The sequence below is a fragment of the Pinus tabuliformis genome, chromosome X, assembly GCF_031772625.1.
Source record: "Pinus tabuliformis cultivar Carrire ecotype Pingquan chromosome X, CPIR1, whole genome shotgun sequence".
Taxonomy (NCBI): domain Eukaryota; kingdom Viridiplantae; phylum Streptophyta; class Pinopsida; order Pinales; family Pinaceae; genus Pinus; species Pinus tabuliformis.
The window spans coordinates 1,204,714,562-1,204,727,085 of NC_142308.1; the positions used below are offsets into that span (position 1 = coordinate 1,204,714,562).

Consider the following 12,524-nt stretch of genomic DNA (forward strand, 5'->3'; position numbering starts at 1 on the left):
AAGGCCTCTTTCACTGTGGGGCTGCCATGTAACATAGTGTCGTCCACGAACTGTTGATGAGTGGTGGCAGGGATCGATGGGATTGGTTGAAGACCTTTAATTGCTCCTTTAGCTTTCTTCTTGGCTATAGCTCTACTGAGACCCTCCATGAGGATAACGAATAGGAAAGGGGATAAAGGATCGCCCTGTCTTATTCCTCGCGAAGGTGAGAATGGTTCAGAGGGGGCCCCATTGACTAATATCGAGAACCTCGCAGATTTGATGAGGGCCAAGACCCAATTAACCCAATGTCTATTGAAACCGAAAGCATTCAAAATGGCTTCGAGGTATTTCCAGCTCACTTTATCATAAGCTTTTGATAAATCCAGTTGCATTAGCATCCCTGCTTTCTTCCCTGAATGTAGAGTGTGGATCATTTCTTGAGCAAGGATTATGTTGTCTAATATTTGCCTTCCCTCTACATAACCCGATTGCTCTTCCGAGATGATCCCCGGTAGAATGGGCTTCAGCCTATTGGCAATGACTTTTGAAATTATTTTATATATAACATTGCAAAGAGCGATAGGTCTGAACTTTTCAGGTGTGTTAGCTTCCTCGACCTTTGGAATTAGTGCTATGAAGGTCGAATTAATGGATTTGAGAATGGATCCAGAACGCCTGGAGTCCTCTACGACCTCCCAGATGTCCAGCTTCACAATGTTCCAGCAGGCCTTGTAAAAATTGATTGTGAACCCGTCCGGTCCAGGGGCTTTATCGTTTGGCATACTTCTTACAGCTTCCTCTACCTCTTCAAAACTGATTTCCCTATTCAGGGCCTAGTTTTGCTCAGAGGTTACAACTTTAGGAATGGCTTTTAGAAGTTCCCTAATGGCCTCTCCTCTGTTTGACTGCGGTTCCTGTGCTATGGTTCTAAAGTGAGCAGTGAGCAGCTCTGATATGTCATGGTGGTACTTCACTGACTCCCCGTTTTCATTTCTCATCTCGAGAATTTTGTTTGAGCTTCTATAATCTAGAGCAGATCTGTGAAAAAATTTAGTATTCTGCTCTCCCTCCTTTAGCCACTAAATCCTTGATTTCTGCCTCCATAAGATTTCCTCTTGCCTACATCGACTGTGCCACTATTGAGTTAGAGTCTTTTCCTGTTCGATGGATTCCTCACTGCTTTGTCCTGTTTCCCATTCTCTGTGAATTTGTTCCAGCTTATTTTCTATAGAGGTTTTTTCCTTGAAAATGTCCCCAAAAACTGTTTTATTCCACTCTTTTATCTTTTCCTTTGTGAGTCTTAACTTCTTCTGCAAGTTGAACATCTTAGAGCCTTCGCTTTCCCAAGGTTCTGACCACCATTTTCCAACCATCTGAAGGAAGCTAGGGTGATCCAACCAAAATTTTTCAAATCTGAGGGGTTTGTTCCTTGGTGTGCCATGAACATCCACTATAAGCGATATTGGCCAGTGGTCCGACCCTCCACTGGGAAGGATATCTGACTCAACAAGGATACCATTCATTAAGATGCTCTCGGAGACCAGAAACCTGTCCAAGCGAGAGGCTATCATTCTATTCCCCCCTCTTCTATTGTTCCATGTGAAATTGCCACTCTTGGTGTGAATGTCAACTAATTTAGCATCCTCAATGAAACTAATGAAATGCTCTGCATCCCTATTGAGTTTCCTAAGGCCCCCTTTCTTCTCTAGGAGGGTTGTTATCATATTGAAATCACCCCCCAAAATGCATTTGGACATTGGGTGCCTGCTTATAAGCCTATTTAAAGAATTCAGGAAATTGATTTTGTCCTCTATCTTCTGAGGACCATATACGTTTACACATAAAAAAGATTCAGAGTTACCTGTGGGTTGAGCTTCCACAGCGATGAAATGCTTGGTCACTTCTGCAGATAATATTTGAAGTGCTCTTGTGTCCCATAGGGTTGCCAGTCCTCCTTCTCTGCCCTGGCTTTCAACTTCTAGATAATTCATGTGCCTACCTAGCTTCTTGGTTAATCTTGTCATATTGGATCCAGTGCATTTTGTTTCTTGTAAAAACATGATTTCCGGTCTATATTTTTGGAATTTGCGTTTCAGCAATCTGTGCTTTGCTTGGCTGTTTAGCCCTCTTCCATTCCAAGAAATTATCTTCATGAGAAACTTGAGGGGTTATTGAAAGGACGGGAAGGCGCTCAGAGCCTTCATTTTCCCTGAGTTGATCATTATCATGCCAAGCTCCTGCAGAACTTCATTTCTTGTTTTTCTGCCCCTTTTCTTCTTTAGCCGTGAACTTGAGGAGTTCCACAGAAGACTCTTCTAGTGGAGACTATTACCTCTTGCTATGCCTAGTTTCCTCTGTTATCTTTCTAGAGTTGCATTCTGTCTTGCTGTAAACAGTTCACTAATTTTTTTTATTTCTTCTTCAGGTACTGTTTCTATACCTTTATTTTTCCAGTTCTCCACTATAGCCGGTAGATTCATCCCTTCCCGGGCTAAAACTTCCTCCAGCTCCAAGTCCTCGCTTCCTCCATCGCTTGTCATCATATCTGTGTCCTCCTCCGGATCTCCTGGTAGCTCTCCCATTTGGACCTCGTTGATGTTGTTGTTCGCTTCCTCTCCTTTCCTGGTGCGTTCCTCCTTGTCTCTTGGCTCCTTACCAGCTGCCTTAGATTTCTGTGAATCCTCTGAGTCTGTTTCCAGATCCAAGATCTCAAAAGCGTTGCTGCTCTTGTTTCTTCCTACTCCTGTTTTTTGAGCTCTTCTTCTGTTGGCTCTTTGCCTTGACTTCGGGGTTATGAAGCTAACTTTGCCTTTGTTTGTTGGTTCTATTTTCATGTCCTCCTCCTTCCTGTTCATAGGGCAATCCCTTATGAGATGTCCGTGTTCGTGACATTTTCGGCAGCGAAACGGTATCTGCTCATAGTCTATTTCCTGAAAGTAATCTTCATCTCTGTATTTGAGCCATAATCCCTCATACAATGCCCCTGAAACATCCATTTCCACGCATATTCTTGCGTAGGAAGTATATTTCTTCTACAAAGTTGCCTCTGAGGCTTTAACAAAAGTCCCCAACTGGTCTCCAATTTGCTTCAGAGCATTCAAGCCCCAATAATCTATCGGGAGAGAAAACAAGCGGATCCATACTGGAACCTGAGTAAATGATTCCTTCTCCGGAGCAAAATTCGGTTTCCATGGTCGTATGTATAAACCAGTTGAGGCCATGAAATAGGGTCCTCCGTCAAATATTCTGTCCTTGTCTTCCAGGTTAGTGAAAACAACTGTAAAGAAACCTTTGGCTCCCAAATGCAGTTTGACATCTCCTCTAGGCTTCCAAGGCTGTCTAATCCACTGACACAGAGCTCTTTCAGCTGGCCACATCCCCATGAACTTACAAATGACTGCATGTTCTGTCATGTTCTCTCTGTAGGCTTGTATTTCTGGATCCGTTATAACAACCCTAAGACTGTCAGCCTTCCTTGGTTTGCAGATGCCGTTTGCTGTAGAGTCTTTGTTGGGGTTTGAGCTTGTGTTCCCTTCCTCCGCTTTGTTCAACCGTCTGCTATCCTTGGGCTCCCCATTTTCTTCTTGTCGTTTTACCCTGTTTCCTGTCAGATTTTGTCCTGAAGCGTTTCTAGCTTCATTGTCTTCCCGACCCTCCTCTTCTTGGTCTTTGTTTATTGCATTACTGTTTGGTTCAATTTCTTCCACCGGTGTTTTCTCCTTGTTTTTCCCGCCGCCCTGCTTGAGCCTATCATTTCCAGGGATTCTGACTCCCTCCTTTGCCTGTTGTTTTTGTTTCTGCATGATTACTTGTTTATAGGTGGGGGTCCCAATGGACCCCTCTGCACCCATCTGGACAGTCAGCCTTTGTCCCCTTCTTAACAGTGCTGCTATCCGTGATATGTTCCCTTCTAGTTCTTGAACTGTAACCATGACTCACATACAACTCACATACATAGGAAATAACTATTTCTAGATAGACACTTAGAGACTGATCACATTAACAACTATACATAACATGGAAGAATTATTTCCAATAGAAATAATCTATTGTACTAGAGAATCCTAATTATCAAGAGAGATGTAGCAAAGCACGACACAAACCATCGTGAGTATATTGAATTTAGTAATTAATACATTACATTATAGAAATGTAATACATTTCTATAAGGTTTAGTAATTAACATATATATACAACGAGTCATATATATCCCACACATATCTCTTATATGCAAATTTGAATGAGTCATGTGGAAATAAGCTTAAACGTGTTTATCGTAAAGGGATCACTTATCTTATATTAGATTGTAAAGAAAAAAAATGAGATAAAAGTCTTTTCTTTTTATAGTAATATAAAAAAATATATGTACAAAGAATTTGGAAGCATAATGCACAAAGAAATAATCAAAATTGATCAAAATTAGTTAATTACTTCATCTTTTAAAAAAGATAAATATAAAAAGACTAGGGAGGGATGGACATTGGTATTTTTTTTTTTTTTATATAATATGTTGGAAGGATATCTATTAAAATTGTTGAAGAATCTAGACTATATAGATAGATAATAGGATATTTAAATTCCAAATTTATTTCTATTGTCCTTCAAAATAAGATCTAGTATCATTTAAGGAATTTAGAAGATTTTATTTATGCAATTGTATGTATTAAGTAATTTAAAAGATGATTGATAACTTGCTTAAAGTTATTTTTTTATTGTTATTGAGATGAATAGCTTGGATTATTTTTCAATGGTCAAATCCACAATGTTGTTGCAAAAACACAAGAAAGAATGTATTCAATAATTATTTAAAAATCCTCACTAGTTGTGATGGAACTTGATTTAGCCAAAACTTGTGTAAAAGTGAATTGGTTATAACTTAGGTTGTTGTTACCATAGATAGGGATGAATTTGAATACTATAAGATGTTATGGGATTCCTATCATCTCTCTCTTATGTTATGCTCACAAATGAATCTCCTTTTTAGTTTTGTAGTGCCCTAAGGGAATTCATATGAGGATGTTACTTATCCCATTTTTTTTTTATTAGTTGCTAAAGGTTTAAGCATGTTAATAAAAAGTGCGAGAAGAGGAGAAAAAAAGTAGTAAATTTCATATTGAGACATCTTCTTTTTGTAGAAAACATTGTGATATTTGGTTTATGCACTAGTAGGATATGAAAAGCATAAGGGAGGTCTTGGATATATATTGTAAAGCTTCATGAATGGAATTCAACATGTCAAATTATTCACTAAAATTTAATGAACTAGATGAAGAAGTGAAATTACAAATATTAAACATATTTTCAGTTAATTATGTTGAGATCCATGAAGGTGTAACATATCTAGGTTTAAAGTAAAAGAAAATTATTATAAATATGCTAATTGGATGTCATTTGGATTTGTCTTGAGTGGTTGTGAGATGGAGTATTTTCCTCCGTGCATAGGTTCTATTCATGTAAATGACTTGTTGAGCTCATAATGAGTATATTGTTGTAATGAGTTTGTGACGCAAGGTAACCCCTGCTTTACCCACAGTTTGCATGAATTATGCATATGTTTTGTCTATCTCAGAAATTTTAACTCACCATGGAGTCAACATCTTCACCCATCAATGGTTAAGGCCCTAATAATCAACCCTGTATGGAATAATTCATTAAAAACCCATCAATGCCTAACTCCTAAGAAATATCCACTTAACTGAACTTTTAATCACCCCTTATCCTTCATCTTTGACTTTATTAAAGCCCTTCACTTAAATCCTTCCTATCGGGATATTATAACCCTTCTAAACCTTCAATCATTCATTATCAGGACTTATTCAACCCCTCTAAGCCCTCATTAAACCTTCGCTAACCCATAAGCCACATATATACCTAACCTTCCCTTCTTCACATGGGATATATATATATATATATATATATATATATATATATAAAACCTCATATATGCACACTTAACTCTTTATAACTGTTATCAGGAAATCTAGTGTCTATGTAGAGCTACTAGTCCCACTAAGGTTGGTACCTACCTTAGAAACAAACAAACTAAAACTACTTTCATTTTCCTTTATGAGAAATAGATAAGAGGGGAATAAAGGAGACCAACCTCTGTCTTGTGCTTGGTTCCTTTTTTGATTCCTCTCCCTTCTGATAGATCTGTTCCACTCGCTTCCTCGTCTACCCAGCTTCAAAGAGCACCTGTAGAATCAAATCAATATAACACTATCCAAGAACATAGATCTATTATCATAAACAATATAGGACCAGATATATATTGACCACACAAATGCATATATCATCAATCATAGAAGAATGTGGAGGAAAACTTGAATAGCTTTATTAATAATCAAGAATAGCAAAGAGGATTACAACCAATTGTTCTGACCCAGCATCATCCTCTCAGCAAGAAAGCCCTTCTTCACCTCATGAAAAGCTTATATCACCCAACACTATGATGTTGCACCAAGAAACCAGCAACACTTCCTTATAAGATACAAAATTCCAGCCTCGTGATCTCTGGGATGAGGGATCCATATATAGATGTTTGAAAGGGGGGTGAGTCAGCTTTTGAGATTTGATTAGTGTCCTCTCTCTAATAGTTCTTGATTCCACTTGGAGATTGATGATCTCTTACACATCCCTGGGCGAATGCAGAGAGGCAAGTGTCACAGGAGAAGTTTCTAGAAGATTCCATGATCCTCCACCTTGGAGATTGACCCTGCCATTTGTCCATTCTCATCCATCACACCCCATAGAAGGGCTTTTCAAGATGCATCGCACCTCGCGTGTGTATTTAGGTGGGATGCAGTGCACTTTGACCATGGAGCAGGCGAGATGGTCCAATTTTGACCAGTTCTGAGTAGTTTTTCATGGAGAACTTCTGGGAGAAGATGTAATCAGTTGACCTTGTTCTTTTAGAGGTTGGAACAACAATTTTGGGGACTTAAGAGCCCTTGGTTTATGGACATTTATTACTGGGGTTGCAGTGCCCAAAAATGTCTATAACAGTTTCCCCCTAAAGCATGAGGTTGTTAATCTGTTGATGTTGGGTGAAATGCTTTATCAAGAGGATCTGAAGATTTTTTTCGGGCTAGAAGGTGACCTGTAATAAGATACAATACAATACATTATCTTCATAATATTTTCATGATCTCGCTGAGGCGAGCATTCCCATGCTTAGCTTTATAAATTCATTTTCATTTACATAAGACAGACAATCATCTGAGTGTAGACTAATGATTCTGGTAGAGCCATCATCCCTTAGGTTGGATGATTATCTGTGCAGTAATGATGTACATTTGATGTCTTTATTTTCCTGAATATATATCGCAGCCTAGATCGATGAAACTAGATCCGAGGTCTTCAATCTCATTCGATCTTCACTCAAATTACAAGTCGATCCATGTGAGAGATGTTCTGGAGTCGAACATGGAAAGACATCACCTGATTACTAGCCAATGATGTAAGCCGTTAACAGGCGCGAGAGGAATCACCGATAATGATGATGACCCTCAAGGTACTACAGTACAATTCACGTGGTGTGAATAAGGGACTTGGCATCGAACACCACGCAAAATCTTTCGTTCGAAGGCCATTGATGTAAACATGTCACCGGAAGTGAGAAACTTGCCATTGAGGCATGTAAATTTCAAAGTATTGAAAGGGTTGTTCCTAGATCGACTTCTTGGATAATGAGCTGATGTCGACAAGAAGCGATCCATCATAGGAGGGCCTTAGTGAATCCCACATCAATGACACGGAACAGAGTAAATGATTTTAATGGAGGTGAAACAGATCCAGTGATATAAGGTTCGGGGTGGCGGTCATGAAAGAATGGAGCGTGAATGTATTGCAGTGGGTGAGACACAAGTGAATTCTCTGAGCGACTTCTCTTGAACATATCGGCAACACTGACATGATGGATTGGTAGCGTTAACCCAAAATATGGATGGTGTGATGGACCCATGGTCATATGACCAGTGAACGGAACAACCCAACCCGACTCGGATGTGAAGTGAAAGTGTCATGGTCAAGAGCGACTTGCTACCAATAAAGTTTCTTCAAGTTTTCTTCCCAATTTTTCCCCAGTCATTGCTGACCAGTACCTCTTTATTTTTTTCAAGCATGAGGAGGATAACATATGCTTGTTCTATAATTTTCCCTTCGGGCAAACCCATCGCTATGTTTTAACGAGCCTAGTGATAGTGAAACTCGTTCTTGTCTGTATGGACAAGTTTGTCGCTATTCGGTTTTAACGAGTTTAACGACAAGGATAACTCAGTCCTTTTCAATTTTAGAGAGCCTGAAAAAGGGACGTAAAGAAAACTCCAATAATCCTTTTTCGTCATATAATCCCTTGAGTCTGAAAAACTATAAATCAATACAAAAGGGATGAATTTTCGGTACTTTTAACGAGCCAAACAAAACAAGTGCTCGATCTTTTTGTGTAATGATCCCTTCAGTTCAAAAAGATTAAAATCTAAAGGAGGGATAGCACTTTCGGTCCCTTTAACGAGCTGGAGAGGCCAATTGCTCAGCAATTTTTTCATATTTTACGAGTCAGTTGAAAAGAGCTTAAAGGAGACTCGTTTTTTGAGGAACGAGTGATAAATTCAAGTAGCAGCTGATTCCAGGTAAGGTTTTGAATTTTCCAATCACGGTAGTGTCACAAGGATGGCTAACAGGATCACTCTTCACAGCTATTCCTCAAAAGGGGTAAATAATCAAATGGAGGTGAATGATTGGCCAATACAGAGTGGAGGTGATGATGAGAACACGACCAAGGCTTCAAAGGCTGATGATAATACATTCATGAAGGTTATTTACTGGAAAATGGTTCATTTTTTAATGAGCTTGAACTCTGGGGGAACATTTTCTCATTGCTTAAGTTTATTTTTTAACGAGCTTGAACTCCGCATTAAAACTGCTCGATATAATGGTCATTGATTATTTTGGTTTTACCATTGACAACTTTGTTCCTTCAAAGGTTGTACTGCCTGCTCAATTGCTTCATCAAACTAGTTAGAAACGAAAAATACATGTTTGAAAAATGAGTTAAAACACTAATATTTTACTTGAATTACATGAAAAGTAATTTAAAAGTGCTTTTTACCTCTCATTTTACCATTTCATTTGAACTTCGGTTTGTTGAAGCTTTGGAGGTGCTTTCCCCCTTGATTTTCACTAGCTAATTCCAGTAGATTCTGAGGACGATTCTCGGCGCCGTCTGGACCAGGTAGGAGCTAAACATGAGCTCTTTAGTTTCATCCTTTCCTTTTTGAATTCTGAGCATGTTTTGCAGTTTTTCTGAGCCTCTGGGGTTTGAAAAACTCACCCTGGCTCCATCGCACCTCTTTTACATCGAAAGGTGTGATGCATGATGATTTGGCCATTGGCCAGTCAGCATGCATCCCACCTAGAACACTACTTGGGGTGCGATGGGCGCAAAGAAGGCAATTTATGCACAGTTTTTTCATGGAAATTTTTGCCTGTTTTTTACCAAATCAGGATCTTGACTCTTCTCTTGTTTGTTTCAGAGATTCATTGGAGAAAAATGCCTGTTACATGGCGAGAATGTGAGCATGAAGAAGAGCACATGCTTGCTTTACATGATCCGGTTACAGTAAATGCACTGCGGAACTATGGCCTGTTCAAGTTTTTCTGCATTTCTTGCATGAGGCAACAAATAAACTTGTTGCAATAGTTTCTCGATGCATGGGATCCTACCACCCAGGTGTTCTAGATTAGGGGCAAGTCCATCCCCTTAACTGTCGTGGACATCTATTTTTTGACCGACTTATCAAGGCGGGGTGCCCCTATCTCATTATCAGTTTGGGCCCGTGGGGGTGAATCTGTGAGAGAGTACATTCGCAGGTATTGCAGAGAGGGATCTTAGCCGAGTAAGGATGGCAAGATCATTATCCGAGATGTCACTGATAGGTCCCTAAGGACCATTTTGTTTACTTTTGCTAGACTGGCTGGTAGTGCGGCTCTTCACGTGGCCAACAGGTCTTATATGCAATACGCCTTGGAATGCCTTGAACCGAAGGTGTTCAACTGGTGTGATGCAGTACTCTCTGTGATGAAAGAACAACTGACCAAGGTGAAAAATGGAAGATTGAAGAACTTTGGATATGGTTCTATCTTGACAATTTTCGCCTTGGAAAATATCCCGCTGATGTAGCCGCAATATGTTTCACTTGGTTTACCTCCACCGACTGAGCCACGGATGCAGAGATGGGTCGACCTTATGGCCAGACATGCTGGTCAGTCCCAGGTTTCCTTTTCCGATACCTTTTTCGAGTCGTTTAACCGTCAAGAGATGGTATTTTCCGAGTATCCATATGCCGGTATGGATTTCCGGGGTGATCTGGATTTGGTACTGCCTGCTGGCAAGCAATGGGGTGTCATCGGTAAATTCCTTGACCATATCTCCATTTATCGTTTCTTTTATAATGTTATTGTGCTTTCTTCTATCAGGACTAATCAAAACTCATGTGCTCATGCAGATGTTGGACAATTTCGACCAGCAGTACGCCTGAGAGTGCCAGCTGCTGCTCCAGTAGGAGAGGGTGCGAGAAGGGCTATCCTTCGCGACCTTGATGTGGTCGAGACTCTTTCAGCATTGCAGGATCAGGTCGAAGGCCTTACTCTTGGTATTCTAGACATGAGGACCGATGAGTTGCCCCTGAGGTTGCAGTGATGCATCTAGAATCCAAAGAAGAGACAGTGCGATGGTCTAGGGATGAGACTTCAACTGGGTTCCGGGTCACATTTTGCGGCTCAGTTCAGGGATTTAGGCTGAGCAAGTGGTAATCAGTAAAGCAATCACAGGGGTAGATCTAAAGACATTACTAGAGCCACCACAAGGGCAATTAGAGAGCTTGTAAATCGATTGTTCAGTTCATAAACAAAACCTAGAGATAGACTGAAGCAGCATTGATCTACTTTGCACTTGCATAGCAAATGCAGTTCGAAGGCTAGATGGCTTGACTTCAGGCTCCGTCTGTAAGTTTATAAAGGAAAAAAATGTGGATAAACAAACAATCTATTCGCTCCCGAGTGGAGTCACCATTTTGTTATCGGGAAATCTAGTGTCTATGCAGAGCTGCTGGTCCCACTAAGGCTGGTACCTACCTTAGAAACAAACAAACTAAAACCACTTTCATTTTCCTTTATGAGAAATAGATAAGAGGGGAATAAAGGAGACCAACCTCTGTCTTGCGCTTAGTTCCTTGCCTGATTCCTCTCCCTTCTGATAGATATTTGCCACTCGCTTCCTCATCTACCAAGCTTCAAAGAGCACCTGTAGAATCAAAGCAGCATAACACTATCCAAGAACATAGATCTATTATCATAAACAATATAGGACCAGATATATATTGACCACACAAATGCATATATCATCAATCATACAAGAATGTGGAGGAAAACTTGAATAGCTTTATTAATAATCAAGAATATCAAAGAGGATTACAACAATTGTTCTGACCCATCATCATCCTCTCAGCAAGAAAGCCCTTCTTTACCTCATGAAAAGTTTAGATCACCCAACACTATGATGTTGCACCAAGAAACCAGCAGCACTTCCTTACAAAATACAAAATTCCAGCCTCCTGATCTCTGGGATGAGGGATCCATATATAGATGTTTGAAAGGGGAGTGAGTCAGCTTTTGAGATTTGATTAATGTCCTCTCTTTGATAGTTCTTGATTCCACTTGGAGATTGATGATCTCTTACTCATCCCTGGGCGAATGCAGAGAGGCAAGAATCACAGGGGAAGTTTCTGGAAGATTCCATGATCCTCCACCTTGCAGATTGACCCTGCCATTTGTCCATTCTCACCCATCGCACCCAATAGAAGGGATTTTCAAGATGCATCGCACCTCCCGTGTGTATTTAGGTGGGATGCAACACACTTTGACCATGGAGCAGGTGAGATGGTCCAGTTTTGACCAGTTCTGAGTAGTTTTTTATGGAGAACTTCTGGGAGAAGATGTAATCAGTTGACCTTGTTCTTTTAGAGGTTGGAACAACACTTTTAGGGACTTAAGAGCCCTTGGTTTATGGAAATTTATGATTGGGGTTGCAGTGCCCAAAAATGTCTATAACAATAACCATTTTCAAATAAATTTTACCATAAAACATACATTTTCCCCCTTTATACGGCCTCTGCACAATATCTACCAGTAGGCTTACCAACACTCCAATCTGCTATCTATCTATCCTATCCAACCTCTCTATTTCTAAACATTGTCTTTGCCTTTTAGGCTTACATTTATACAAAGGGATTCTAAAACCAATTCCTGGTTTAGATCCATAGATTCTTCAACAAAATCCTAAAATCTCTTTCTCATCCCTAAGGATTCTCTCAAATCCACAAAATCATTAAATGACTCCTAATCTAAGATTTACAATCAATTCTCAATCCTCTCATCACTCAACTATCCTAAATCTCTCATGTTCTCCTACATTCGAGAAAATTTACAATTATGCCTCACAATATTCAATTAATTCGTATTATCATTAAAATCACTCAAAACAT

At 39.8% G+C, this 12,524-nt stretch overlaps 1 protein-coding gene across 1 annotated transcript; it reads right to left on the reverse strand.

The window, feature by feature from the left end:
* Window positions 1–1,118: 1,118 nt before the first annotated feature.
* Window positions 1,119–1,973, reverse strand: LOC149144288 (uncharacterized). Its single transcript, XM_089452112.1, has one exon. The coding sequence runs from the start codon at window positions 1,971–1,973 to the stop codon at window positions 1,119–1,121; it is 855 nt and encodes a 284-aa protein (XP_089308238.1).
* Window positions 1,974–12,524: the final 10,551 nt, after the last annotated feature.

Coding starts and splice junctions, on each gene's coding strand:
- LOC149144288 (XM_089452112.1), bottom strand. CDS start 1,973: ATGAATTATCTAGAAGTTGAAAGCCAGGGCAGAGAAGGAGGACTGGCA.